This window comes from Podarcis liolepis (assembly GCF_965112155.1).
Source record: "Podarcis liolepis genome assembly, chromosome: 7".
Lineage (NCBI taxonomy): Eukaryota > Metazoa > Chordata > Lepidosauria > Squamata > Lacertidae > Podarcis > Podarcis liolepis.
In genome coordinates, this window is record NC_139561.1 from 51,089,248 (window position 1) to 51,114,999 (window position 25,752).

Genomic DNA, 25,752 nt, shown 5'->3' on the forward strand with positions numbered 1-25,752 from the left:
TTTGAAATTATTAAGGCAGTGCTTCATTTAACATTCAGCCCTGTGCGCTTTCAATGTTAGTGCATTGTTTGGCTTGAAATACACACACACACACACACACACACACACACACACGTGTGTGTGTGTGTGTGTGTGTGTGTGTGTATGTACAGTCATACCTCAGGTTACAGACGCTCCAGGTTGCGTTTTTTCGGGTTACGGACTGCCGAAACCCGGAAGTACTGGAATGGGTTACTTCCAGGTTTCGGTGGCTGTGCTTTGTGCATGCGCAGAAGCGCCGAATCGCAACCTGCGTATGTGCAGACGCGCTGCTGCAGGTTGCGAATGTGCATCCCGCACAGATCACATTCACAACCCGAGCGTCCACTGTATATGTATACGTATATGTATATATATATAGCTCAGTTGGCTGGAGTGTTGCTGATAATATCAAGGTTGCATGTTCAATCCCCATATGGGACAGCAGCATATTCTTGCATAGCAGAGGGTTGGACTATGTGATCCTCATGTTGCCTTCCATACCTGGGATTCTACGATTCTATGATCAGAGTGCTGCTTTATAAAACATGGTGCAAAACATGTGTCCAAAATATTTGCCAAATAAGCTCCTTTCAGGTTTTATATATACAATGTGCTGAAATGGCTTTTCCATGTTGCCAACAATGCATGAGTCCCAATCATTGCCTCAGCTTCTAGGCTGTCATAAAATGTTCACAAATATTCCCATCATTGGTATGTTTGTGTGGTGTGTATTTTGTTTGTGGTAAGTAGGATGTAAAATGTGGTGGCCTGCCAGATAGTGTCAGACTACCTTTGGCCCTGCTGGCTGGGGCTGATGGGAGCTGGGAGTCTTAACTTTTATAGGGCCACAGCGTGGGATCAGCTTGGGATCAGGATAATTCACCTGCAGAGTGCAGTTATCAGTTGGATACATAAGTTGGATACATAAAAGTTTGGATACATAAAAGATTATCTTTTGGGTACAAAAGGACCTCCTGCAGATACCATATCTATCAAGACGTCCATTTTGCACAATGTAGAAAACGGGCACCTACCCTTTGGAATGTCCTCCCCTTGAATATTAGATGGGCACTTTCTCAGTTGTCTTTTTGGAGACTACTGAAGACTTTCCTTTTCCAACAAGCCTTAATAATAATAATAATAATAATAATAATAATAATAATAATAATAATTTATACCTCTTCCATCTGGCTGTGCTTCCCCAGCCACTCTGGGTGGCTTCCAACAAAATATTAAAATACAGTAATACATCAAACATTAAATGCTTCCCTAAACAGGGCTGCCTTCAGATGTCTTCTAAAAGTCTGGTAGTTGTTGTTGTTCTCTTTGACATCTGATGGGAGGGCGTTCCACAGGGCGGGTGCCACTACCGAGAAGGCCCTCTGCCTGGTTCCCTGTAAGTAGAGATTTTGTACCCATTATTTGGTTGCAGAACTGAACCACAGATTCAATGATGTGTGACTTGCAAGGACAACTGTATTTCAGTTTGTGTATTGTTTTGGGAAGTGTGAATTAGGTAGGTTTGCATTCAGTTATCAACCTAATTCCTCCTGCATCTGTATACATACATGTATTTTGTAAGTTTATTCATCTCTGAAGTTGCTTTGGAGTCTTTTTTTAGTGAAAAGGCAAAGGTTTTTTGTTTGTTTTTAAATCACACTTAAAAAAACTACTACACTTCCTTCAGTTTAAAAACTTGTTTTGATGAGAACATTCAGCAAAAGTGTTATCGTTTGTTTAAAAACTGATCTAACTATTCCCTAGAACAGTGGATCCCTGTATAAAATGGAGCTCAAGAGCATTTAGTTTTCTATATGCTCCGAAAAAAGTGTGAATAATGAATCTGCTGAAATGAGACTGTGACGACTCCCCTCCCCAGCACCACTAATGCCTCTGCAACCCCATCCATGCTGGCAGTGGCTTCGCCTGAGCAAATTAGCCCAAAGTGTTGTGCCCTTGACTGTCAAATTCTTTCAAGCCGGTTGAATGGACAAAATGAATACCCAGATTGTTCCTGTGTCTGTTATGTGCTTGTGTTTATCTGGCTTTGCTGTCACTCAAGCCATTATAACTCTGGGCACACTCAAGCGACTTGTCCACTTACAAAAGGCCAAGTCTATTGATGATAAGCTTTAAAACAAAATGGAACAAACAAACAAACAAAATGCAAAACAACACAAAAATCTGGAGAGAGACAGACAGACTGACTGACTGACTGACTGACTGACTATCAACCAAGTCCTCAGATCAGTCAAATTGTTCAGGCTATGTGTAACAAATCAGCTTGTCAGTGGTATTTTGTTGTATTTGTTGAATAGATGTAAATTAAATGTGAAAGGCATATTACTGTCTTGTGAAAAATAGTAAGCATGTGTTTGAAATATCATTGGATAGTTCAGGGGTTGCATTATACAGTATGGGTTTTCTCCATATGAACACTGCTAATTGGTCTGAAGCATGTTTGTGTGGAGGGACGCAGGTGGCGCTGTGTGTTAAGCCACTGAGCCTAGGGCTTGCCGATCAGAAGGTCGGTGGTTCAAATCCCCGCGACGGGGTGAGCTCCCATTGCTCGGTCCCAGCTCCTGCCAACCTAGCAGTTTGAAAGCACCTCAAAGTGCAAGTAGATAAATAGGTACCACTCCAGCGGGAAGGTAAACGGCATTTCCATGTGCTGCTCTGGTTCGCCAGAAGCGGCTTAGTCATGCTGGCCACATGACTCGGAGGCTGTACAGCAGCTCCCTCGGCCAATAAAGCGAGATGAGCGCCGCAACCCCAAAGTCGGCCACGACTGGACCTAATGGTCACGGGTCCCTTTACCTTTACCTTACGTTTGTGTGGACAAAACAGAGAATCATGGATATGGATGGTAGCAAATACAGCAATTACAGCAGAATTTTTTTCAGTACCTCTGTGGGGACATAGCACAGCAATGTACATGCTCTGCATGCATCTAGGTCTCTATTTATATAGGAAGATGCCTTACACTGAGTCAATTTAGCCCAGTATTGTCTACTCTGACTGGCAGCAGTTCTCCAGTGTCTTTCCTATCACTTGTTACTTAATTCAAAAGTATTGGAGATGCAAAGCATGAGTGCTGCCACTGAACTGAGGCCTCTCCCCAAGACTCTCAAGTAGCAGGGAGGGAAAAAACCTTCTCTGGGCCCTTGGAGAGCTGCTGCCAATCAGAGCCAATCATACTGGGCTAGATGGACCAGTGGGTGGTGCTGTGGTCTAAACCACTGAGCCTTGAGCGGTTTGAATCCCCACAACGAAGTGAGGTCCCGTTGCTCGGTCCCAGCTCCTGCCAACCTAGCAGTTTGAAAGCACACCAAAAATGCAAGTAGATAAATAGGTACCTCTCTGGTGCCAAGGTAAACGGTGTTTCTGTGTGCTACTCTGGTTTCGCCAGAAGCGGCTTAGTGATGCTGGCCACATGACCTGGGAAAACTGTCTACGTCAGCTCCCTCGGCTAGTAAAGCGAGATGAGCGCCGCAACCCCAGAGTCGTCTGTGACTGGACTTAACTGTCAGGGGTCCTTTACCTTTAGCTTCATATTATAATCATGTGGAGATGCCTTCTTCTGAGTCAGGCCATTGGTCCATCCATGATCATAACTATACTGTTGTTACTGATGTCCTGTGTCAAGGTGCATGCTCTGAATTCTTCAAATTGGCACTGACTCATGGTCATCAATAAAGACAACCACCAATGAAACAATTCTAACAGGAAGGATTTGGAAAAGATAAATTTGTGTTAAAGATGCCATGGAGGAGTGTAGCTTAATTTGGAAAAAAGGGGGTTATGGAGACAGCAGAGAGACAGCTTGGGAGACAAATGAACAAGACTTGATATAAACAGTGGGAGGCAGATTTCAGCTAGATTTGACACCCAAATTTTATGGAGAATATGGAGGTTCCTGTGCTGGAGAAAAATCTCAGGAATTTTGTAGGATGCAAAAAGTGTTAGGGCAAAACTAGCGAAATGTCACCTATGGAGTGTGGCTCTATACCACCATTGTTTTGACATTTCAAGGAATGCAAGTATTACTTGCATGAGCAGTATTTTTGATGCAGTTTACAGCTTAGCTGTCAAACACAACACTGTAATAAAAATTGCAGATATGGCAGAAGTGGGCAGTGGAAAATTTACATTTTCTTCCCCTTCCTACAGATAGCAGGGTCCTTGAAAATGCCTAGATGTTTATCTGCTTTGAAGTTCTCTAGACTTGTCGTGCTTTCTTTCACTGCATTTCAGCATTCTCGTTGGACTGACTGCAATTGGCATTGGTCCAAACTAGGAGCGTTTTCACTGGGGTTTTTTGCCTCCACATCCAGAGTTTGTGGTATATGTGCGAGAGCGTGCATGCAAAAAAAAGGAAATTTTTATTTTCTTTAGGAGAGTTGGCTTTTTTTAATTTAAAGAAAATGTATAAGTACCCCGAGGAAGGCCTTCTGCCAATTCCCTATGTGATTCCAGGATTGTTAAAAGCATAAAGCAGAGGCACGGCTCGAGCTGTCATCCACCAAGCCCGAGAAACCATGCAAAGATATTGATAATTGATTCCATTTTTCTATGAGTTAAAAACTAACTTTGCCCTCCTAGTGAGAACGTAATAGGTTTTGTCTGTCAAAAGATAATAATCCCATGAACCATTTCTGCACTCTCTATTAGAAGGATAGTTCAGCTTCACTTGAACATAACCCCCATGTCAAATCAGCTTTATAAAAAGCCTTCTTACAAGTCTTCAAGGACTGGGAAGATCTTCGGGAGACATCAAGTTAAGTTTGAGGAACCTAAGAAGTCAAGCAAATACTGTCAATTAATGTGTTTATCCTGATGCACCTTACCCAGGAGTAGCATCTTTTAACATTAAAGCTGTTTTGCTTTCCATTAAAAAGTTTGCATTGCATTTGGTTTCCATAGATACTAAAGTAGTGGCAGCTTTTTTCCACATCTCAGTTGAAGTATAACCATTTATGGATGCCTCCCCTCCCCTGCAATGTTTCTTTGTGTTTGGCTTTGTTTTCAAGTAAGCTACAAAAATATTAATTGGATACAGAAGTTAAAGACTCCTTTTGCAAATGAATACCCACTCACATGGGTTTTGGTTTTGCTCAGCACTATCCATTGGCCTGGTTTCTGCAACTTGATAAGCCAAACGACGGTTTACTGGGATAGCATAAATGTGCAGGTTCAAAGAGAGAAACCCGTAGAAGTTTTATTCCTCCCTAGTTGTTTTTGCTCCCAAACCGGGATGAGCTAAGCCAAGGTTTCAAATCCTTCTTTATGATTAAGGTCCCTCCTCACTCAGCATGAGCTGTGGCCAAGCTCATCTCCAGGTGTTTGCATGTTTGTGTGGTTTCCATAGGCCATGGTTTGGTTTATCATGTTGTAAAGCCAAGCCATTGTGGTGATCAAGGTCACCATGAAGCATAGATTTGGAAAACTGACTCCTGCCTCACATGTATCTTACTCAATACTGCCTTGTGCTGGCTGGCTGAATGTTATGTGTGAAGAGTTATGTGTGAAGAGTTGTTTTGCTCATGCAAACCCAAGTCAGGAACCTACCGTTGGCTTCTTGATTGTAGTTTCAGTGTGAGTTTATAGTGCTAACTCAGCCACTTTGTGTTTTACTTTCTCTGTTCAAGTAAGGGACCAGTAGGAATGGAAGAACGTTATCAGTTTCTGTTCTACCCTCTATTCATCACACACAGCACTCTTTCTATTCTGCTGCAGTTCAACTTTTGCCAAAAACAACACTATTCATCTTGTGCTTTGCTGGGATGAAATTACATTACTTATGTAATTGATGCAATTAATTATGTAAATTACATAAGTTATGTTGTAATTACGTTGTTCCATCCCATACAAAGAAAACAGGAAGGGGGAAGTAATCAGTTATTTATTGTTTGCAGACTGAAAGCAACAACAACGGTAATCAGCAATTGTATTTGCTGGATCAATTTCCTTCTGAGCATGGGATGAATAAGCGGACACTTGCAATTTCCACTGCAATTTCAGTTTTCAATCAGACAGGCCGTTGAAAACTAAGTGCAGCTGATGTTGACCACTGGGCTGCTGTTAGGGCAATCAGTATTTTAATGCTGGTTCTGAATGTGTTTGATTGTATTTTCACTATTGTTTTTAGCTCTCTTGCTTTTATTACTTTGTGTTCTACTATGATGCTTTTAAACTGTTGTAAGCCGCCTTGAATCCCAACTTGGGAGAAAGGCAAGATAGAAATCAAATAAATAAATAAACGATAATAACAAATTCATTGCAATTATCTGACATGCCTAGGGAGGAATGGAACAAGAAGTTAAGGACTGCTTTCTTTAGCTCATGTTTGGTATAGTTTAGCAAACCATGTTTAATGGCTTAGCATTGCACACCAACGCAGCTCGTGAGAAAGTAGGGCATTCAGCAAGCCTTCAAAAAGACCTCTGGCTGCAGAAGCTTAATCATCATTCAAAGAAAGAAAGAGATGAATAAAAAACAAACACAGAAGACCAAAGAACCAGTCTAGTAACAAATCTTTAATTTCTAGTGAGCTTTAAAGGGTTTGAGTAGTTTTCTTTTCTTTTCTTTTTTCTTTTTTAACAAACCAGTTCAAGTACATGCCTTTGGATTATAAAAGTACCTGAAATTGCCTAGAATATCAGCATGCATAGCTTGTTAATATTTACATATATTTACATGGGGGAAACAAAAGGAAGATCTACATTTATTTACAATCTACACAGGAGAAGAGAAAGGCAGCATAATTGTATTTCTTAAAATACAGTTGTTTGAATAGTCAGCACATGCATATTGAGATATATTTGTACCAAAGAAGGCAAAGGTTTTGAGACAGACCTTCTGGATTCTATGCTAAGGTATAGCATAATAGAAGTCTCTCTTTTTTCTTTTCTTTTTTTTTAAAAAAGGTTTTTGCTTTGTTTCTAGTCTATTTGCATCAAGTGCTTTTAAAATGTTCACAAACACAATGGCGCGTTATTTACCCTGGCAATGAAAGCAATACAATCATTTCCTACTAACTAACTAGCAAGAAGCTGCTGGTGAATGAAATATCTATTGTTTTCTCATTACCCATCGACCAACATACAAGGATCTCTCCTTGTAAAGGCAGTGCCTAAGCTATCACCATTAATTATAGAAGTGATATAAATGAGACTCTACAGTATGTACTAAATGAAATATTAACAAGACCAGTGTCTTTAGCCTGAGAGATGCGCTAAACTGGAACTCACTTTACAGCAGTCTATCTATGAAAGTCAAACATACATAATACAGGAGTGCCTGGCTTATAGCTCAAAGTCCAGACAGCTGAGGCTGTTTACTAGAACTGTATTATTGCAAAATACATTCCCTTAATTAGCTTCTGGAAGACAGAATTAACACTTAATTCCTTACCACACTGCGGCCCCATCATCCGGCTTTCTGAGTGCATTTTAATGCTGACGATTATGTACACAATGCTCAAAATGGGGTGAGATTCTAATCCCATAGGAATCACACTGTTTTCTACGAATTAAAAAATAATAATTCTTGTTTTAAGCCTAAGGGCAACAATTTACTGAGAAATCGTCACGCATCCGACCCATTTGTATGAACATGGAGTGATGCGAGAGAAAATCCTGGCAGATTGTGCCTCAAATTATCACTTGGGAAGATTCGTTTCCTCCACCTTCGCCCCTTTCATTTTTTTATCCTGGAAAATTTAGTTGTTCAACAGTGACCGTTAGGATGTCTTGACTCGTTCTCTCTCATAGCTTTAAAACAAACAAAAACCCTTTCCATATATTTAGATTCAAACATTTCTGTACAAAAAGGAAAGCCAGTTAAATTCCACGATATGCCGTTCTTTGAAATATTATGCATGAAGAAAGACTTAATTCTGACTAGTAACATCAATAGTATTAAAAGGTTTGTAGAAATATATACAATACTGTTAAGTATACATACATTTATATAAATAATATATTTATATATTACTAAAGTTAATTACAGATAAATCCTTAAAACACAGCAATCAATGTGAGATAACAAAAGAAAATGTCAACAAACTCTGGCTCATTTCTCTCTCGGTTTCGTATTTTCCCCCTCATTGCTGTGTGAAACAAGAGGCCATGTTTAAGCGTGTTTCTCTTTTCCAAATTTTGCTTCTCATGGTTTTCAGAAGGTTGAAGGGGTTTCTCAATATTTGTTCCCCCAAGGGCCAACTTTCATGCAGAAACATACTTAGTAATTATTTAGACTGAAATCCTTACCTTGAAGTAAGCCCCATTGAATTAAATAAGATTTACCTCTGAGTAAACGAGGCTAGAATTGGGCTGTGAGGGTAGATCCAGCCTTAGTCATGCTTTGAGTAGAGGAGACTTGTTGAAACAGTGATTTTTAAGTAGGCTTGCCACAGTTTGCCATATATCAGGAAAATTCCTGACATGTCCTGTGTTTTTAGGTGTAAAAATGGCGCCAGAAGGGTATTTTGCTGAATTGGCATAATGTCAGGGAAAACCTGGATGTATGACCGTGCAATGGAAAAAGCAGCGGAAACAGCTCAAAAAGCTTAAAATCATTATTTTGGGGGGAAGGTTTCCCCCCAAAAGCTCAATTTGCAGGCGTGAGGAACTTTACTTTTTGAAATATGGCCACTCTATTTTTAAGTGAAGTGCCATTCATTTCAAAGGATCTCTGTTAAGCATGATTTAAGCCTGTTTCAAACTGTGGTTCCAAGGAGATGTTGCAAACCATTATTTCTATCCTAAACTTGATATATGAACATAACACAAATGAGCAGTTTCCAAACATTTAGAAACTACAAATTAAAAATTCAAAGCTGTGATACATATAATAATTGTGATGTTTGTGTTGAAAAGTATGCTGGGCCTTTTGAAAGCCCACAACTATTATATCGATATCAGTGAAGCCACATCACCCACCCACCCCATGAGCAGAGAATCACAGGGTAGGAGTTACCTTAGAGGTTATCTAGTGGGGATACAGCTACTGTACAGCATTCCTGATCTATGACCACCCAGCCTATGGTGAAATACCTTCACTGACAAATCTATTTAGAGCCTGCCACCACCTGGAAAGATTTAGTTGAAGTTGGCTTCCCTGCAATTTCCACTTATTAGTTCACCTCTTTTTGTGTGTATATCTGGTACTCATCTGAAGGTCTATCCCCATCTGCATGTTCATCTGGGTTCCCTAAAATGGACGAATGAATCATACATTACAAATGGGGATGTGCAGCCCTTTCCCAGGCCTGTAACCCATGTAGCTGCCCAAGATGAGAGCTCAGTTTGGATCACATAAGCCATCTACCTCCCACTGAAAGAAGGCAAACTCTAACTTGGGGTGTTTGAGTGGTTGTTGTGTGTCACTCTCTGTTGCCCACGGACTCCACCAACACTAGAACAAAGGACACACTATGCTGCCATACTAAACTCTCTTGTAGCTCGAGATGGAAAATTAAAATGAACATTCATTGTTTTCTTACTAAAGCTTTCTTTTGTGGAACAGGTGGAGCAATTTCTTATTTCTTTATTAAACTGAACTGTAAGTTGGAAGAGTAGCTGTTTCTACCTTTTCTTATGCCATCACTGCAAGGTGGCATATCCAGTTCTATTTAAGGCAACAGAACACACACACACACACACACACACACACAGCATAGAGGAAATGCAAGGCCTGGGGAAATGCAGGTAGCGCAAGAGGAATTCAGTGACACATGCTTCTTAAGTATTAGCTCCAGAAAATGCAACGAGTTGTATTAAAGATCAAGATGGATCTAGATCAGTTTCAGATTCCAGAAGTGGTGCTTCAGTTTAGAAGTGGACAGTCTATGCAACTGAGGATCTAACAGCACTTTGCCAAGTGGCTTCTGGTCAACACTGTTCCTTTTTTGGGGGGGGGGAGTGCCTATGTGTGTGTGTCTCCTTTGCATAGAGGAGGTTCTGTTTCAAAGAAAAAACAATACGCTTACATAGGAAGCTCACTTTTATTTGGCTACTTAGCTCCACATGCCCTTAATGCAGTTTTAGTAATACTGTATAAACAAGTATAAAATCTAAAGCCCACCCCAACCCAGTTGAGAATCTTCAAGCTGTTCAGAGAACTGTGTAATATGTCTATTATTTTCTGGAGTGAAGGACAAGATGGTGCCTTTTCATTCCATGTACAAAAGCCATCCATTCTGGTAGATTAATCTTACTTCAGCACTGGTGGTGCCTATATGGCAAGCAGAGCCCTCTCACCCCCAACTAATAGTAATTAAGTGGGCAAAACTGAGGTTGGTGGGGCAGTCCCCCATTTGGCCTAATGAAGCAGCCTCCACTGTACTGGACAGTATCATCTAGTGCACCTGAGGTCACCAGGATATCTTACTGGATGCAGGACGGGCCTCAGGTCACACATACTTCTTCCCTCATGGCTCCTCAGCATCTGCCACTTGAGATGGCTGCCTCACCTTGGTCAGTAGGGCTGACCATGTCTGGAAGACAGTCCCAGGTTTCTAATCTACAACGTGAAAGGAAATTAATGTTTCCAATCTTCATTTCATCCCGATTCTCTTCAGATTGAGGGGACCAGGGGGTTAAAGGCAAAGACCATGATTTTTTTCTTAAAATATGTTTATTACAATGGATATATTTTCTTTTTGTACAGTTAAAACCCAAAGTGTAGTTTTAATCAAATTGCATGCACTGAATGCAGTTAGGAAAAAAAAAATCTCTAAGTAAGTTATAATGCCTTGGCAGTGGCAATGAAATCCTCTTTCAGTTTTCCTACTTGAGAAGTATAGAGAGTTTATCTTCCATAATATATGGAGAGAATGTACTGTGCATGTAGGAGGGGAAAGTTAGATCCAGAAAACACTATGCATATCCTTGCTAGCTTGCAGTTTTTGTAACAAACTAAGGTTGGGAATTAACTGCAAATGAATAGCTGGGAGAAAATAAGATTTTATAGATTATTTTTGTATCCACATTTCTCACACAGTACTGGTGAGAATTTTGAGGACGAAATAAAGATTGTGGCAGGTCTCCCTCACCCCACTTTGTTTTCTTGTGATTTGCTGTTGTATCATAAAACAAATCAGAAGTTAGATGGGAACAAATTTGCTCAGTATCACTAATGGTTTAAGCAATGTAGGATTTTGAAGCCTCACATATGAGGGTGGATTCAGCAGGCTTTGTTTCCTGACACCAAGCTCTGGGACCAGGTATTAGAAGCTGGCATTATTGGGCTTTGTTCTGTGGTCCCAAGCCTGTATCTAGGCAGAACTGCACTGCACAGGAGTCTCACAAGATTGTGTTACTTCCTCCGTATATAAAAATTCCCAGCGCACTAACTAGATGTCTGTCGCTTAGTCTTTTCCTTGATATTCTGTGTAGAAAGGGTATGTATGTTTGTGTGTGTGTCTATATCTGAATATTCAGTCCTGTTAGCTCCCACTTGTAGTTTGAAATGTCACACTACAGGCACAGATATACCACTAGTTCCCAGAGGTGGTATCCATTATAGTGATAACAGATCTGATTTCAACTGGTTGAATTAACATAACAAAGTCTAAGGTAAGTGTTTACTTTCCACTAGAATAGCATTTGCAACACAATCCTATACATGTATGCACAGAAGTAAGTCCCATTCAATGGAGCTTGCTCCCAGTGGGTATAGGACTGCACACTCCGTTTCCCAAATGTTGTTTTCATGCGCTAACTAGTGAGAAGTGATGGTGGAATCAGAACCATGACAAAGAATATTCAAGGTTCTCTAAGTTGCTGAGAAGGTCCAAAATCCCAAGCTTAGAAATACATTTAGTGGTTTGACACCTCCTCTCTCTCTGTCTGTCTCTGTCTCTGTCTCTCTCTCTCTCTCTGTCTGTCTTTCTCTCTGAGAATGCACTGTTGGCGGCGGCATGGTTGTTCTGTTGTGCTCAGATCCTGCTTGTGGGCTTTCCATAGACATGTGGTTAGCCACTGTGAGAACTGGATGCTAAACTTGGTAGGCCTTTCTTCTTACACAGCATGGCGCTTCTCTACACTCTGTCGCTGGCCAATTTGCTATTATTGGCTACAGTATAAATTCTAGCAGTATAAACTGCTGGCCCAGCCCAGTTTATATGTCTCCTTCCAGGCCCTTTATCTCACCCTTGGGACTTTCCCAGGCCAAATGCCCTTCAGTAGCCTTGCTCCACATTGAGTGCTTATGCCTGGCTGGAATATGTCCTTGCATTGTGGTGCTTGTCTTGATGGAGTTTGCTGGTGTTCGTGTGAGAGCGCTACAGTCTGATGATCCAAGAAACCAGTCTGTTTCTTGTTACTTCCAACCAAGAATTTTGTTGAAGGCAGATTAACATGGGGGCCAGGATTTCCCTAGCACAGAGATATCAAACTAAGGTCACATCTACCGGGCAGAGTCTGACACTCTCAGTTCCGAACCATGCTGGAAAATAGAAGCTATGTTCTCCATGGACACATCTTTGCTGAACTGGGAAGGTACCTGTGCAAACTGCTTCAGCAGTGTGGGTCAGTCCTCCATGTTTGCCAGCACCCTGTATGCCTCTATGGTTGGAACTGGATTGAAATGTGGAGAAATCTAGACTAACCCTCTTTTACCTGACTTGTAGCAATGAGTTTTGCAGACATGTTTTTTCCGTACCTGCAGCTTAAAGGCAGGACAGGATATGTGCCATATGCTTCTCCTGTAAGTTTAAATTAACTCTAAAACTGGCCCTCCGAGGTGCTGGCAAGAGCTGGATGGACACATCTGCGATCCTCTTGCTGAGAGGTGAATGGAGTTATCTAAGAAACAGTGGTGAAAGATATGCTATTGATATCTATATGCTATTGAAGTGCCTGCAATTTTTAAAACATTTTTTCCCAGTGGGATAGGATTTTGCTGTCACCTCAAGAATGCCTGAGAAGGTGGTGAGGGCACATGTGCACACACACAGAGAGAGAATGTCAGGTATTCTATAGCCTGAAATATGTTCTCATTACTTCATTTCTCCCCCTCCATTCCCTGCCCCCATTGCTGCATCATAAATTATTCCTGCCAAGGTGGCACAGTCATCAAGCTCTTGTATCTCTCTGCTCATCTCTCTTTGGAAAGTGTTTGCTTCGCTTAACCAACCACAAAATGTGATGATTTTAACGGAACTACTTGAAGTCACATACTTCATGGGAATTGCCTGCTTTGAATTTAGGCTTTATCTCAATCAAATCACTGTGCATTGAGCTATTTCCACTCAATCTCCTCGTTGTGCATTTCTCCCCCTTTATTTAATAACAACAACAATAATAATGTCTGATGAGTTCATCCATATCACTTTAAAAGTACAGTAGCACTTGCCTCCATTATTATTTAGAATTGATTGTATTTGTCATTTATGGCTTTGTTTTGTTAAAATATATGCTACATATTTATGCCTACCTTAGTACTGGATGCTAAATTTAGAAAATAAACATGCGCTTTGAAAATAGCCAAGGCAGAAAACGAAACATTAGCCCTATAATGTCTTTCCACCAGGAGCACAAGACTATATTAGAATACTAATGGATGCATTACTTATATTAATGAGTTTTTAAAGTCATACATGACTATGAAAAGCCTAGTTCCCTGTAGCATTAAGATAGTTCAATGTTAATTTGTATTCACTGCCTAATTGATCACAATTATTAAAAAAAAATAGGTGTCTGAAAACTTATAGCTAGTTAATAACACTTTTATCCCCGTAATACCTTCAAGAACTCTGTATGGGAGAAAATGTTTTGGGCCATTTGGCAAGTCTCCCGATGCAACTCCAGAAATCCTATGGTACGACCCTATTTATTCTCCTCACTTCCTCGGGGATTTGAGGCCCTGGCCCTGTGCTGCATGTTAGCCTGAACAGGAGGAATGCCTGCTGGTTTTGGGAAAAAGCAATTTGAAGTGCATTCATAAAGAAATGTAGGTGTGTGATATTCCAGAAGATGGAAATACAGAAGATGGAGTAAGCAGGTAGACTGATTTATTATTCTAAGAGCAGTCAAAATGCTAAGCCAGACATGAAATTTGTGTATGTAATTCATCTCTGGAAAAATATAGCCTCAGTATTGGGGTGGGGGGTGATAATCCAAAGAGATGCTAATAAATACTTTTTGTTCATGCAGGGGTTTCTTTTTTATTTGCTTGGCAATAGGCACTCCCACTTATTTGAATCTAGCTGAGTGATGGCAGTAAACTAGAGGAGTCCATTAATACGGGGTGTTTTTTTTTTTTGCTTTTCTTTCCTTTTTTTGGATTAGTACCAAAGATTCAAAGCAGAAGTTATGGGATTTTGTGTGAAACAAAATGGGAAGAACAACACAAAGGTCTGCACCTAAAGGGCACGACACTTCCAAAATAAAATATTTTGGATCACAGATTTCCTTGGGAAGGCAAAAAGCACATGTTCAAATCTTTCCCATTTACATCAGTGGGACTGATCACTGAGTCATGCCCAGTGCAGTTCAGGCCAAGGAGAGTGCAGCATATGAAAACACCTCTTGCTAATAAGTTAAAGAAGGTTCATAATTTTGTTTTTTTTTAAAGTATTTGCCTTGTGAACAAGGAAACCTAAAAGTGTGCTTCATGGGAAAGTTGGAGGGAAAGCCTTTTTTGTTGTTGTTCTCTTCCAAGTTTCAGTTAGCATCCTGCATATCTGAATACATGGATCATGCCCACTGCATGTAGAAAATAGGTCAATGAAAAGGCTAAAGGGAACACTTTCCCCTGCAGTACTCAATTTCTTCATGCAACCATTATTATTATTTATTGCATCATGGGGGGAGTGGTCCCAATAAAATACCAGTTGATTTTCCTGGATCATCCATTCCTTGTAAATTAAAGCATAGTTACTCAACAGATGAAAAAATAAGATGTATGTGAAATGTGAAACTGATGCACGGTCGAAAAGAGGAAGCCCTAGCTTCGTGCAGGGAATTTTAGCATTTCTGGCTGTCAATCAACAAATGGCAACATTAACTTCCTCCCAACAACAAGGGAAGCCCCAATCGCATCAGTGGCCAACGATCAATTAGCCTGCCCCCAACTCTGGAGTGTCCTGGCGGTCCCCACCGCCATGAAGGAGAACACGCTATGTGAAACTTTATTATCTAATCTTTGGAGATTAGATAATAATTTGAAAATGCCTTAAACAGAAAGTAAATTGGACAGTAATTTGAAGCCATATGAAAAGAAACATTCCAAATCATTTTTTGGATAGGGTGGGGAAACTTTCTCAGTCCAAGGCATGTGTTCCCTTCTGGGCAGACTTCTTGGGGACACATTTCGGCAATGGGCTGGGCCAGAGGGAAACGTGGGTGGAGCAACAAAGGGAATTTTTAACTTGGAACAGTGGGCTAGTTCTTATAAACCCACACACCCATTTCTACCCTCTGTCCAGGCCAGGGCCAGCCCCCTTGCTGCCACTCCACCACCAGTGCTGCATCTCTTACCTGAGTTGTGCAGCAGTGTCCATGAAGCACCAGCAACGGTGCTGGCTTCCGGCGAGATCTCGCTGAACTCTCATGAGATCTTGTGTACTCCACTAGATCTCACAAGATCTCACCAGATACTGGTACTGCTGTTGGCACCACTTCGCTGGTGGTGGGGCAGCCAGCAAAGTGGGTCCCTACTCTTTGGCTTCCGCTACTCAAGGCGGGCACCTCACCTTGCCTCATCAGTGGGCCGGGAGATTGATCCAGGCAAGCAAGTGACATCATCGGGCAGAAACATTCAAAAGAGTTGCAGAGCAGGGCCACTGAGGTGTGTGTGGCTGTGGTGCAGCTGTGATGTGAGGAGAATCCAAAGGGCCAGATTGAGAGGCTTGGAGGGCTTGAGGCATTTGTACCTCTGGCCCGAGGTCACCACCAAACTTGGTATTATATGAAAACTGTCTGATGCCCATAGTTGGATGATTTTGTATGTGTGCGTGTTCTTTAAGTTGATTTAGGGAATAGTATTTTAAAGTTCAGAAAATAAAAGCAAATTGAAAGACGATACAAATTTAAAACAACACTTAAAAGTGCTGATTGTATTTTTGTGTGTGTGTGTGTGTGTGTGTGTGTGTGGTTTTGTCACAATATAAATCAAACCTAATCTAATCTATACTGCAGAATAATTACTAACATGCTCTCAAACTTAATTCACAACAAGCTTCTTTGGTGTGTTTCCTCTCCTAAGAAGAGTTATGTTGACAGCTCCAGTCTGGTGACTCTTAAATGTGTAACTGGATTGGAAATAGTATTTGAGGCACGGCTAAAGATTCATTTGGGCTGCTGCAAAGTTCTTTATCCCATGCATTTCAGTGTCCTGCTTTTGTTAGCAGTTAATGCCAGCAGACCTCCACTTGCATCATTAGTGCCATACGCACCTGACAATCTTTTGACAGTTTAAAAAGAGCTGAAACAAAAGTTGTTTTGATGGCCTAAACCCCACACCATCTCCCTCCCCTGCTTGGTATCACAATAGATCACTGGCCGTTTGTGACAAGTGACACACTCATTGTTTGAGAGGTTTTTAATTAAGCTGTTTAACATGGAGTGCACAGTGTACTGATGTGGCACAGAGCACATGTCACTGAAAGCCATGTGATGATGATTAAAGCAAGCTTTAAAAGATAAAGATTGGAGGGTGTTTTTAGGATTAGGATGAATCTATCAATTTCAGTTTCTCTGTCTTTCTAGTTTTTGAAGTCTTAAATTCCGTTCTCCACATTTCAACAACCTTTTGCATTTTTTTAAAGGCTCTATGAAAATTTATCATTATTTTAGAGTTAATTTCTCCCAATTCATTTTTGCAAAGCAATTTCCCTTAATATAATACATTTTTGTATGTGATTTTCAGTGAGATGTGCATTTATATTAAATATATACCCTAGTATATGCATTTTTCTACTTGGCTGAAGAACTGCCTTGAAAAATGAAGGGAAATGTGAATTTCAAAGGGTGACTGTGTTTCAGTCTATGTAGCATTTTGAGAAGTATGAATTACGTGGTTTTGCCTTTAACTGCAAACTGAATCAATTTCTCCCCATCTTTATTTGCAAACCACCATTTTCAGTGTCCCAGATGTAGTATTGCTTCAGTTCAAAACAAGAGAGACATTGTTAAATCAACGAAACATTAAAAAACAAAACAAAACAAACCTTTGTAAAAACTGTTAAATCTGAGTAGCCTGGCATTATTTTTCTTCAGATCTATCAGTTTTATGCCCATGAAGATGTATGCAAATGAAATCAATTGACTAAAACTCATCCGATTACACAACTACAGGTTCTTTCAGCAGGTAATAATTCTAATTAAAACTCATATGATTATTTGACAAAGATTCATTTAATTGAGTGGTGGCCTTAACAAGAGGTCTGCGTAAATGAGGAAGTGTATTTATGTGGTGTCATGCAAAGCATCAGTTATATGGAAGACTACATAGTTGATATTTAGTTTGGATTACTGAAGTTTGGGTGATGGCAGTTAAACTGATATATGCATAAGAGGGTAAACAGAAGACTATGAATAATTTTATTTATAATTTTATCATTGGAGTGAGTCTGTGCTGGAATACAGGAGAGCAAAACATATTGGCAAGAGCAGAAAGACTAGTCTTTTGCATAGATCACATTAGCTTTATTTTGCCCTTAAGGAAAAATCCTATACACGTCTATGAAAATGACAACTGTTCTATATTTGCTTTTGGATTGATCTATAATGTAATAGAGTTATTATATTCATGCTGTGAAATTCTTTAACCTAGCTGAAAGAACTAAACTAAAATACAGAGAGGCTAACATTCTCTATTCTATTACATTGGGTTATAGAGTTAATTCTTATCCAGGTTTTGAATTTTATAAAATGTTTTCATGAAAGTGACATTAAATAGTTTAACACACTGGGAAACAAAACAAAGCCCCAACACATTAAATGTAGCGGGAACAGGAGCTTTTGGTTTAGAAATAATGAGAAACATATCTGCTCTGCTTTGAAAAGAATAAGAGCTTTCAAACACCAGGTTTGAAAGGAGTAGTGTCTCAGCAGAGTAAGTAAAAACAGACAAAAAATTCAAATGGATTGCAATTCCTTATTCAGGTTTGACTTCATACAGCACTTCGAGTTCAGCAGTTACCCACCTCCTTCCTCAGTCAGTAACTCTAATATAACCACTCTCCCCACTCCCCAAAAAAGCAGATCTCTTGTCATACAACAAATTTAGGAGCAAATAAAAGTCTCCTCTGAATTTTAATTGAACAATATTTCGCAGGTCACAATATTTTATCTAGACTCAGTGTGGTCATCTTGTTCCATGGCTTCTTGCATGGACCAAGATGCTGGGAGTGGGTGTTGGCTAAGGTGAAAACTGAGCAAACAAACAGCCAGCTCCTATGACTGAATGTGTTTAAGCAATTCCTCTTTTGAAAGTGTTCATTTACCCCCAAAGTATGTGCCCTTGGACTTGAAATGCACACCTGTTGTTAAACATTATGATAGAGATTCTGCTTTGGTTTTTGTTTTGTTTTAAACATTTCTTTTTCATTTTGATTAATTCCTTTTGAAATTAAATACAAGTTTGTATTTATTTTTTGCAAATTATAATATAATAATGAACTGTCCAACAGTGTGCACATTTTGACCCAGTGTGCAGCAGCTTTAGAAAAGCTGCATTCCATTTTAGGGATAATTAGGAAATGGGTTGAAAACACCACTTTTACTATCATAGAATCATAGAGTTGGAAGAGACCACAAGGGCCATCGAGTCCAACCTGCCATGCAGGAAACACCATCACTGCAACATGAACCACACAAAATGTTTTTTAAAGGGAACGGGGCTTGGGGAGCTGGGTGGGTAAACCAAGATGCTGGAGAAGAATTTGGGGCCTTGTTAATGAGCCCCCATGGCCTTATTAAGAACTCCAGGAGTTCATGTCTAGGTTAGAGCCTTCTGAGCTTCATTGCTATCTCTATATCTTTTGTGCAAGTACTAGGTTTAATGTGTATGGCAGCCGAACAGCTGGGACAGCAGCATGGGAAGGGGTTCACTGCTGTGGATCTTGGGATTTTAAAAGCTGTACAACTGAGTTTTAGGGTTATGAAATCCTAGCATACAGAGTCTGTTATGCTGGCGTAGCTCTATGCTGTAGAGCAGGCTGCAGCAAGCAATCTTTTCACTGGGTTCTGTTTACAGCTGATGTGAGAAACCTTTGGCACTCCAGATACAGTGGTACCTCAGGTTACAAACACCCCTAACCCAGAAGTAGTACCTCGGGTTAAGAACTTTGCCACAGGATGAGAACAGAAATCGCACAGTGGCTGCAGCAGCAGGAGGCCCCATTAGCTAAAGTGGTACCTCAGGTTAAGAACGGTTTCAGGTTAAGAACAGACCTCTGGAGCGAATTAAGTTCATAACCAGAGGTACCACTGTATTGCTGAACTACAGCGCCCATCAGCCCCAGCAAGCATGGTGAATGGACAGGAAAGAGGGGAGTTGTGGTTCAGTAACAATTATAGTTGTAAACTCCTTAAAGCCATTTTGGCATATAAGCAGGATATAAATTAATAAACCTGGAGGGCCAAAGATTTCCCACATCTGGGTCACACCATCAGTGAACGATGTGCAGGCATGTGTGAATAAGCCCTAATTTTACATACTGTGGCCAATGCCAACCTAATGGGGTGTTGGGGGTTGACTCAGTATCCCATTTGGAGAAATGTTTTGTTGTTGTTGTTTGCCCAGCAAGTATTTTCATTGGGGTGATAATGTCATTGAAAGATCCAATTCCACCCCATAAATTATTTCTGATTGCCACTGTCCTGTTAGGGACTCAGCAGCAAGCTTGTGAGATACCATAAATGTTGCAAAGAATAACATTATTTAGGGACCAGGAAAAATGGTTGCCACTATCACATTAGTTCCCTACAATGGCAGTGACTTTAATCTTGACTTTGTAAGTCTCTTTATTTGGATACAATTATAATTAGTTACCATACGAAGGAAAGCAATGCCGATAAACAATCTTAACTTGCTGTGTAAACTGTATTGGTTTTAAAAGTAGACCTGAATGGACACTGTCTTCCCAAATGATCACACATACTATTTTTCATTGAGACTTCAAAATAGCACCTTGTTCTTACAGCTTTTCTGACTGGGCTCTGCCGTTCTCAATTGGCTGAGTTAGAGTTGTATGTGGAGCCAACATTTTGCACCAAACCCTCCATTCTGCACTGCTGTGGAATTAATTGTGGTACTCACACAGCCCTGAGCATAGTGAGATCATGGGGTTCTAGGCTGGATTCAAAAAAGTGGAAAGGATTCAAAGTAGAAAGAAAAATAGACAGATAGAAAAATAGTCCTGTACCCTTGTGTGAGCGTTTGCTCAGTGCCATGAAGGGCAGGTTCTGTGGCATGTTCTCGTGTTTCTGCTTGTGCAAGTGAAAGAACACAGTTTGATGCAGTGCCAACTTTTTTGCACAATCCTGTAACCATTCTTCTATCCTCCTGCATGTAAGAGGTTAATCTTTTTTGATCCAGTCTTCTGCACTGTCTATAGCTGGTCATGGGACTATTGGGCTTTTGAACTGAAAGCAACAGACATGAGGAAGGACATGGTCTCTTCCTGGCTCTAAGATCCCTACTCTGTTTCATAAAGATTTATACATTTCTAGAGAAAAAGCAGAATCTCCCTACCTCAGTTTGTGCACAGCCACATTCTTTATTGTGGCTGGTGCCACCCACACAATTTAAGTTGTTGACCAGAGATATATGGACAGTTTTGGCATCAGTCCCAATTGCACTTTATATGATAGGCCATAATTGGAGTGCCTGGGTTCATTTGGAACAAGAGGTTTTAAAATAATAAAAATAAAAATGCATTAGTTTGCTGTGGAGAGCAAAGCAGTAAGTATCTCAAGATCTGATAAAAAAAATTCACCCATTTACAATGCTTTAAACATTTTGTAAAAAACTGTAAACTATTTAACTGTGATGAGATTACAGCTTCCACTTTAAGCTAGAACTGTGCTCGCAGAAACTTCCCCATGTTTATTAGTCTACACATGGAGTCCAGGCTTTAGAGTAAATGCATAGAAGCAACTAGGTGCATAGTATCATAGGTCACACCCACACCATGCATACAAAGTGCATTTAAAGGACATGGCTTCACCCAAAGAATCCTGGGAAGTGTAGTTTATCGCTTGTAGAACTACAGTTACCAGCACCCCAACAGACTACATTTCCTAGGATTAATTAGGAGAAGCCATGTGCTTTAAATACACTTTAAACGTATGCTGTGGCTATGACCATAGTGTGCACCAATTTGAAGGGGGTTCTCCTCTTTCTTCTCCAGAGCCTTCTGGAGATATCTGAACAACACAAAATTGCTGGGTGGTTATATCCCCGAGCAAATTATCCCACAATGGCAAAAACCCTGAGTAAAAACAACACCTGCATTTGTGTGGGAAGAGGGGTTCTTACGTATAGAAAGAATGTTAAAGTGTGACAGCCAGGTCACCTTAGAATTTGACTCCAGATGCCGACAAGAAAGATGCATCGTTTGCTGGGGCAGATTGACAACTATTGCAGTGCTGGGCTGAAATCACCCAACCACAGTGGGAGACACTGCCGACATGTTATTTCCTGTAGGATCAGCTGGGTAATGGTGCACAAACTCTGCAAATATCAGGCTAATTTTGCAAAATTGCCCATTTGAGTTGCGAACACTTTAACTCAAAGCCAGTGCTTATATGAATGCACAAAAGGTAGAATGAGGTGGGTGGGCTCACTCTGTACGGAGGTCAAGTTGTTAATCTGCCCTCAACAATGGTGCTTGCTTCTTCTGCCCTTTCTTTGGAATATTTAATTTTTCTCTTAAAAATCCAGTGTGCTTATTTCCCACCTTTCTTTTTTTCTCTCTTTCTCTAATTGCAGCAACAAGGAGCGGCCACGACTGTCTACTGTGCTGTTGCCCCAGAACTGGAAGGCCTGGGAGGGATGTACTTCAACAACTGCTGCCGTTGCCTGCCATCACAAGAGGCGCAGAATGAAATGACTGCAGCAGCCTTGTGGGAGCTCAGCGAGAAGCTGATCCAAGAACGAATTGGCAGGCAGGGCAAGTAGTGGGCAGCTCCTGGAAAGATCAAAACCCAAGCAGAGAGAGAGAGAGAGATGCTGGGGGGGGGGGGCTGCCAGTGCTGGAATCTTTCCAATCCTATCATCTAGAAGGTTACAAATACAGATTAGCTAGTGTTAAACGAAATGATAGCCATCCTGACATTGTGAAAAGCATTAAAGACAGGAGGGAGATGGCCAACAAGACAGGGTTATCGGACAATATAATTTCCCCAGGCTTAGTTCGGTCTCTTTGATTATGTTCTGCCATTTCTTTTTTAATTATGCTCTTTGCTCACAATGTGTCCCAGAGTAAAGCCAGAGAACCATTTCCCATGCTGTTTTTCTTTTAAGCTGGGCAGCACATTGCATTTTTTAGGCATGTGCCCCCTTATCTCTTTTCAGCATACACCTAGAAAAGTAGCATGTGAACATGCTCAGCTTGTGTTTCCTACAGGGATGCACTCACAAGGGAGTTGTCTGCTCCTTGCTGCATGTACATTTTGACAGGCGAAGCAGGGGGCTGCCTCTCTGAAATCGAACAGCACCCAGTGAACTTTATGGGATTTGAGTTTGCAGTTAGGGCTTACTCTCTGAGGAGGGCATCCCCTTTGCCAGTCTCACTTCTGGCTTGTTAACATTTTGTAAAACAACCCAAAATCTTAAATAACCAAGAAAACTCCTTGGCTGCAAATAAGAACTAGCTTGCCTAAAAAGAGAAGGTGCCCTGAAGTCCAGGTTGCTCCCCTTCTAATTAAATATATTGCAGGATATCCATAAAATATGATATTAAAAGATACATTTGCAAACCATTCTCTAAATACTGTGGGGGGTAATGTCTCTTTACAAACACACAGGGTGTGACCAGCTGGAGGGACTGGAAGGTTTTTTCCATCCATATCTCAGATCAGAGTTTTAAGGAGGGTTGGAGTATACCAACTATTGCCAGTGTCTCAGTTCTCCCAGCACCATGCTCTGTTCAGTATCCCCCCCCCCAATTTAAATGTAATAAAAGAACATGCTTGAATATTGTCACCTGAAGAGCAAGTCTGGTTCCTGTGAATGTCTTTAGTTCCTTTTGCCTTTTTTTTTTAAGAAAAGAAAACTTGAGGAAAAATAAAGAACTCTTCAATGCCATGAAAATGCCATTTTTGTTCTTGTTTCGTTCCGAGTTCATTTTGTCTGTGGGGATTTTTTAAATTTTTCTTCTTTTTGTGCTTTGTAGCTTATCTTCATGCCAGAAATTGTTGTAAGCCATCTGCAACCCAGCATCAGGTTTTCTGTAAACAAATAAACACAAAATGGTTACTTGACTCTCCTAAAGCTTCAATTATTTGTGATTAGGAATTATATGCAATACTTTCCAGTTAGGTATTGCCTGATTCATCTTACATCAGGGCTGGCCTAGCACTTTTTGCCTGAATCTGCTGCCCCTCCCAACAGTCTTGAGCCTGCGGCATTGAGGCCATTGCTTCACCTCACCTCATGGGTTTTACATTAAGATTCCCCTCTCCATGCCCAGCCCCAGCAGCCTTGCACCTTACAGTTGGGAAGGGCGCTAGCGTCTAGCCCAAAATTACCCAGTGGGTTTCAAGGCTAAGTAAGCCTTTGAATCCAGATCTCTTTGTGTGTTGTCGTTTTTTTTATCCAGGGAAAGAGAACCTTTGACCCATCAAATGTGGGACTCCTTTCAGTCCCAGTCAGCATAGCCCCCAAAGAGGGATGCTGGAAATTGCAGACCCACAACATCTGGTGGGCCATAGGTTCCCCAAATCTGTTCTAGCTACCATACCACGTTGCCTGTCCACAAAAGTGCAACCAGTGCTAGACACACCTTATTGAATTCCACACGCCGCCTCTCATGACTCTCCTAGTTTTAGCCAAATCTCCTCACCCGCATCCCCTAGATAGTTAAAGGGACCATCACAGAAGCTTCTTAGCCACAGTTTCCATCATTAATACAGGGTTAATAATACTGGTCCTTCTTGTATAGATTAGAAGATGATGTATGTGAAATACTATATAAAGGCTAAGGAGTGGTAACATCAAAAAGTAGTCTTAGCATAACTAATGAAAAGGTGCCCGACAATCAACTACTTTGAAGCCTATTTAAAGAGGGCTTCATTTATATAACTTCTTTCTAAATTCATTAGATAATATTTTCTTCTTTTTTCTATTTTTATTGATTTTTATGTACATTGATACAAATGAAAGCAAAATACAACACAACAGGTAACTGAATGTTTCAGGTATTTCACAGGGAATATTTATCACAAGAACACATCAGGTCCAAGAGCATTAAATCACCCTCTTGCAAAGAAAAAGGCTAATAAGTCTTGGATGTAAGTATACACTGAAGGAAAAGAGGATCAGGAAAAAGCAAATGACAAAGTGAAAGAGATATGTGGCATTTTCTAGGCCACCTCATCCATAATCCCTGGCTTGCACAATCCCAGATAATTATGATTCTATGTAAACAAATCTTTTTAAAAACAAAACAAAACAAAGAATGTCAAAAAGAGAAAACACAAGCCCCTGAGCATATATGGAGTGCCCTTATCTTACTGCTCTAACACTCATGCCTGTCTCCATGCATTCAGCTAGAGCAAGCTTCCAAAGTCAGGCACACATTTTGTTTCCTAGCAGATTTATTTCACTAAGAGAGCGCCTGTCAGGCAGCTAAAATCCACCATCAGCCACCCGATCAACCCCCTACCACTTTGCTCCTTACAGCCTTCCATCATTTCAGAAGCCCTTCCTTATGCAACCAAAGTAACAATATTTAAAAGGAATGAAATGGCTGTGTGATAAATAAAAAGGAACAATATTTCCAAAATAATTGCTACTTTGCTCTTTGATAAATGGTTCAAGTGCTCGATAATTCAAAGCCATTAGCTTTAAATGCTGCATTGTACTTTGGTACATTTCCCTTCAGTCAAATTTATTTATTGATCTGTTGATAGATGCCGTTTCAGAAAATTTACATAAATTGGTACCCCCGCTCCCTCCCTAACAGATGTGGCTCCAGATATGAATGAAATGACAACCACATGCAAATAAGTGGAAGTTCATCATGCAGAAATCCCACAGAAACACAGAGTTAAGCCATGCAACATTTGGATTTTCCCCATAGAGGTGCTGGCCACTGATTTATATGGAAGCAAAGTCTCTATATAATAGGGAGTGTCTTCCCTATCAAGCTAAGTGGCCTCCCTTCCTTTTTATCAATATGAGCTGCTTAAGGAAACAAGTTTTGTCTGAAAAGTGGAGTATAAATGCAGTATTTAAAGAAAAAAAGGTACAGGAAGCTCTGTTCCCCCTGTCCCTGCCTGGCAGACTGCTTGGCTCTAACCATCAGGGCCCAAGGAAAACACGTGGTGCTTATGTGGTTCTCCAATTGTCACTGGACCTCAACTCCCATCATCCCCAACATCCACAGATGATGGGAACTGCAGTCCAACAGCATCTGGAAGGGCCAATGCTCTCCCTGTATGGCAGCCAGAGGACTACTGTTTACTGGGTTGCATGCAGGGATAGACAAATCTATTAATCCCAGTTTCTCTCCATTTCTCATTTCCCCCCCAAGAGAGCGGTGCAGTTTGGTGG

At 40.7% G+C, this 25,752-nt stretch overlaps 2 protein-coding genes across 3 annotated transcripts in view; one reads left to right on the forward strand and one right to left on the reverse strand.

The window, feature by feature from the left end:
- WWOX (WW domain containing oxidoreductase) overlaps positions 1-23,459 on the forward strand; it is a 544,910-nt gene extending 521,451 nt beyond the window's left edge. Inside the window, exon 9 of the mRNA XM_083515079.1 lies at positions 21,967-23,459. Within this exon, the coding sequence (XP_083371205.1) occupies positions 21,967-22,155 (189 nt within the window). The 3' untranslated portion in view covers positions 22,156-23,459. The remainder of the gene's footprint in view (positions 1-21,966) is intronic.
- Positions 9,942-25,752, reverse strand: part of MAF (MAF bZIP transcription factor) — a 245,765-nt gene continuing 229,954 nt past the window's right edge. Inside the window, exons 3-5 of one of the 2 annotated variants that reach the window (XR_014528798.1) lie at positions 19,543-23,426; positions 18,824-19,473; positions 9,942-18,753 (exon numbers count right to left, since the gene is read on the reverse strand). The gene's annotated coding sequence lies outside the window, so the exon portion shown is untranslated. Of the gene's footprint in view, positions 18,754-18,823; positions 23,427-25,752 lie in introns of both variants that reach the window. The other variant, XR_014528799.1, reaches the window with a different exon arrangement.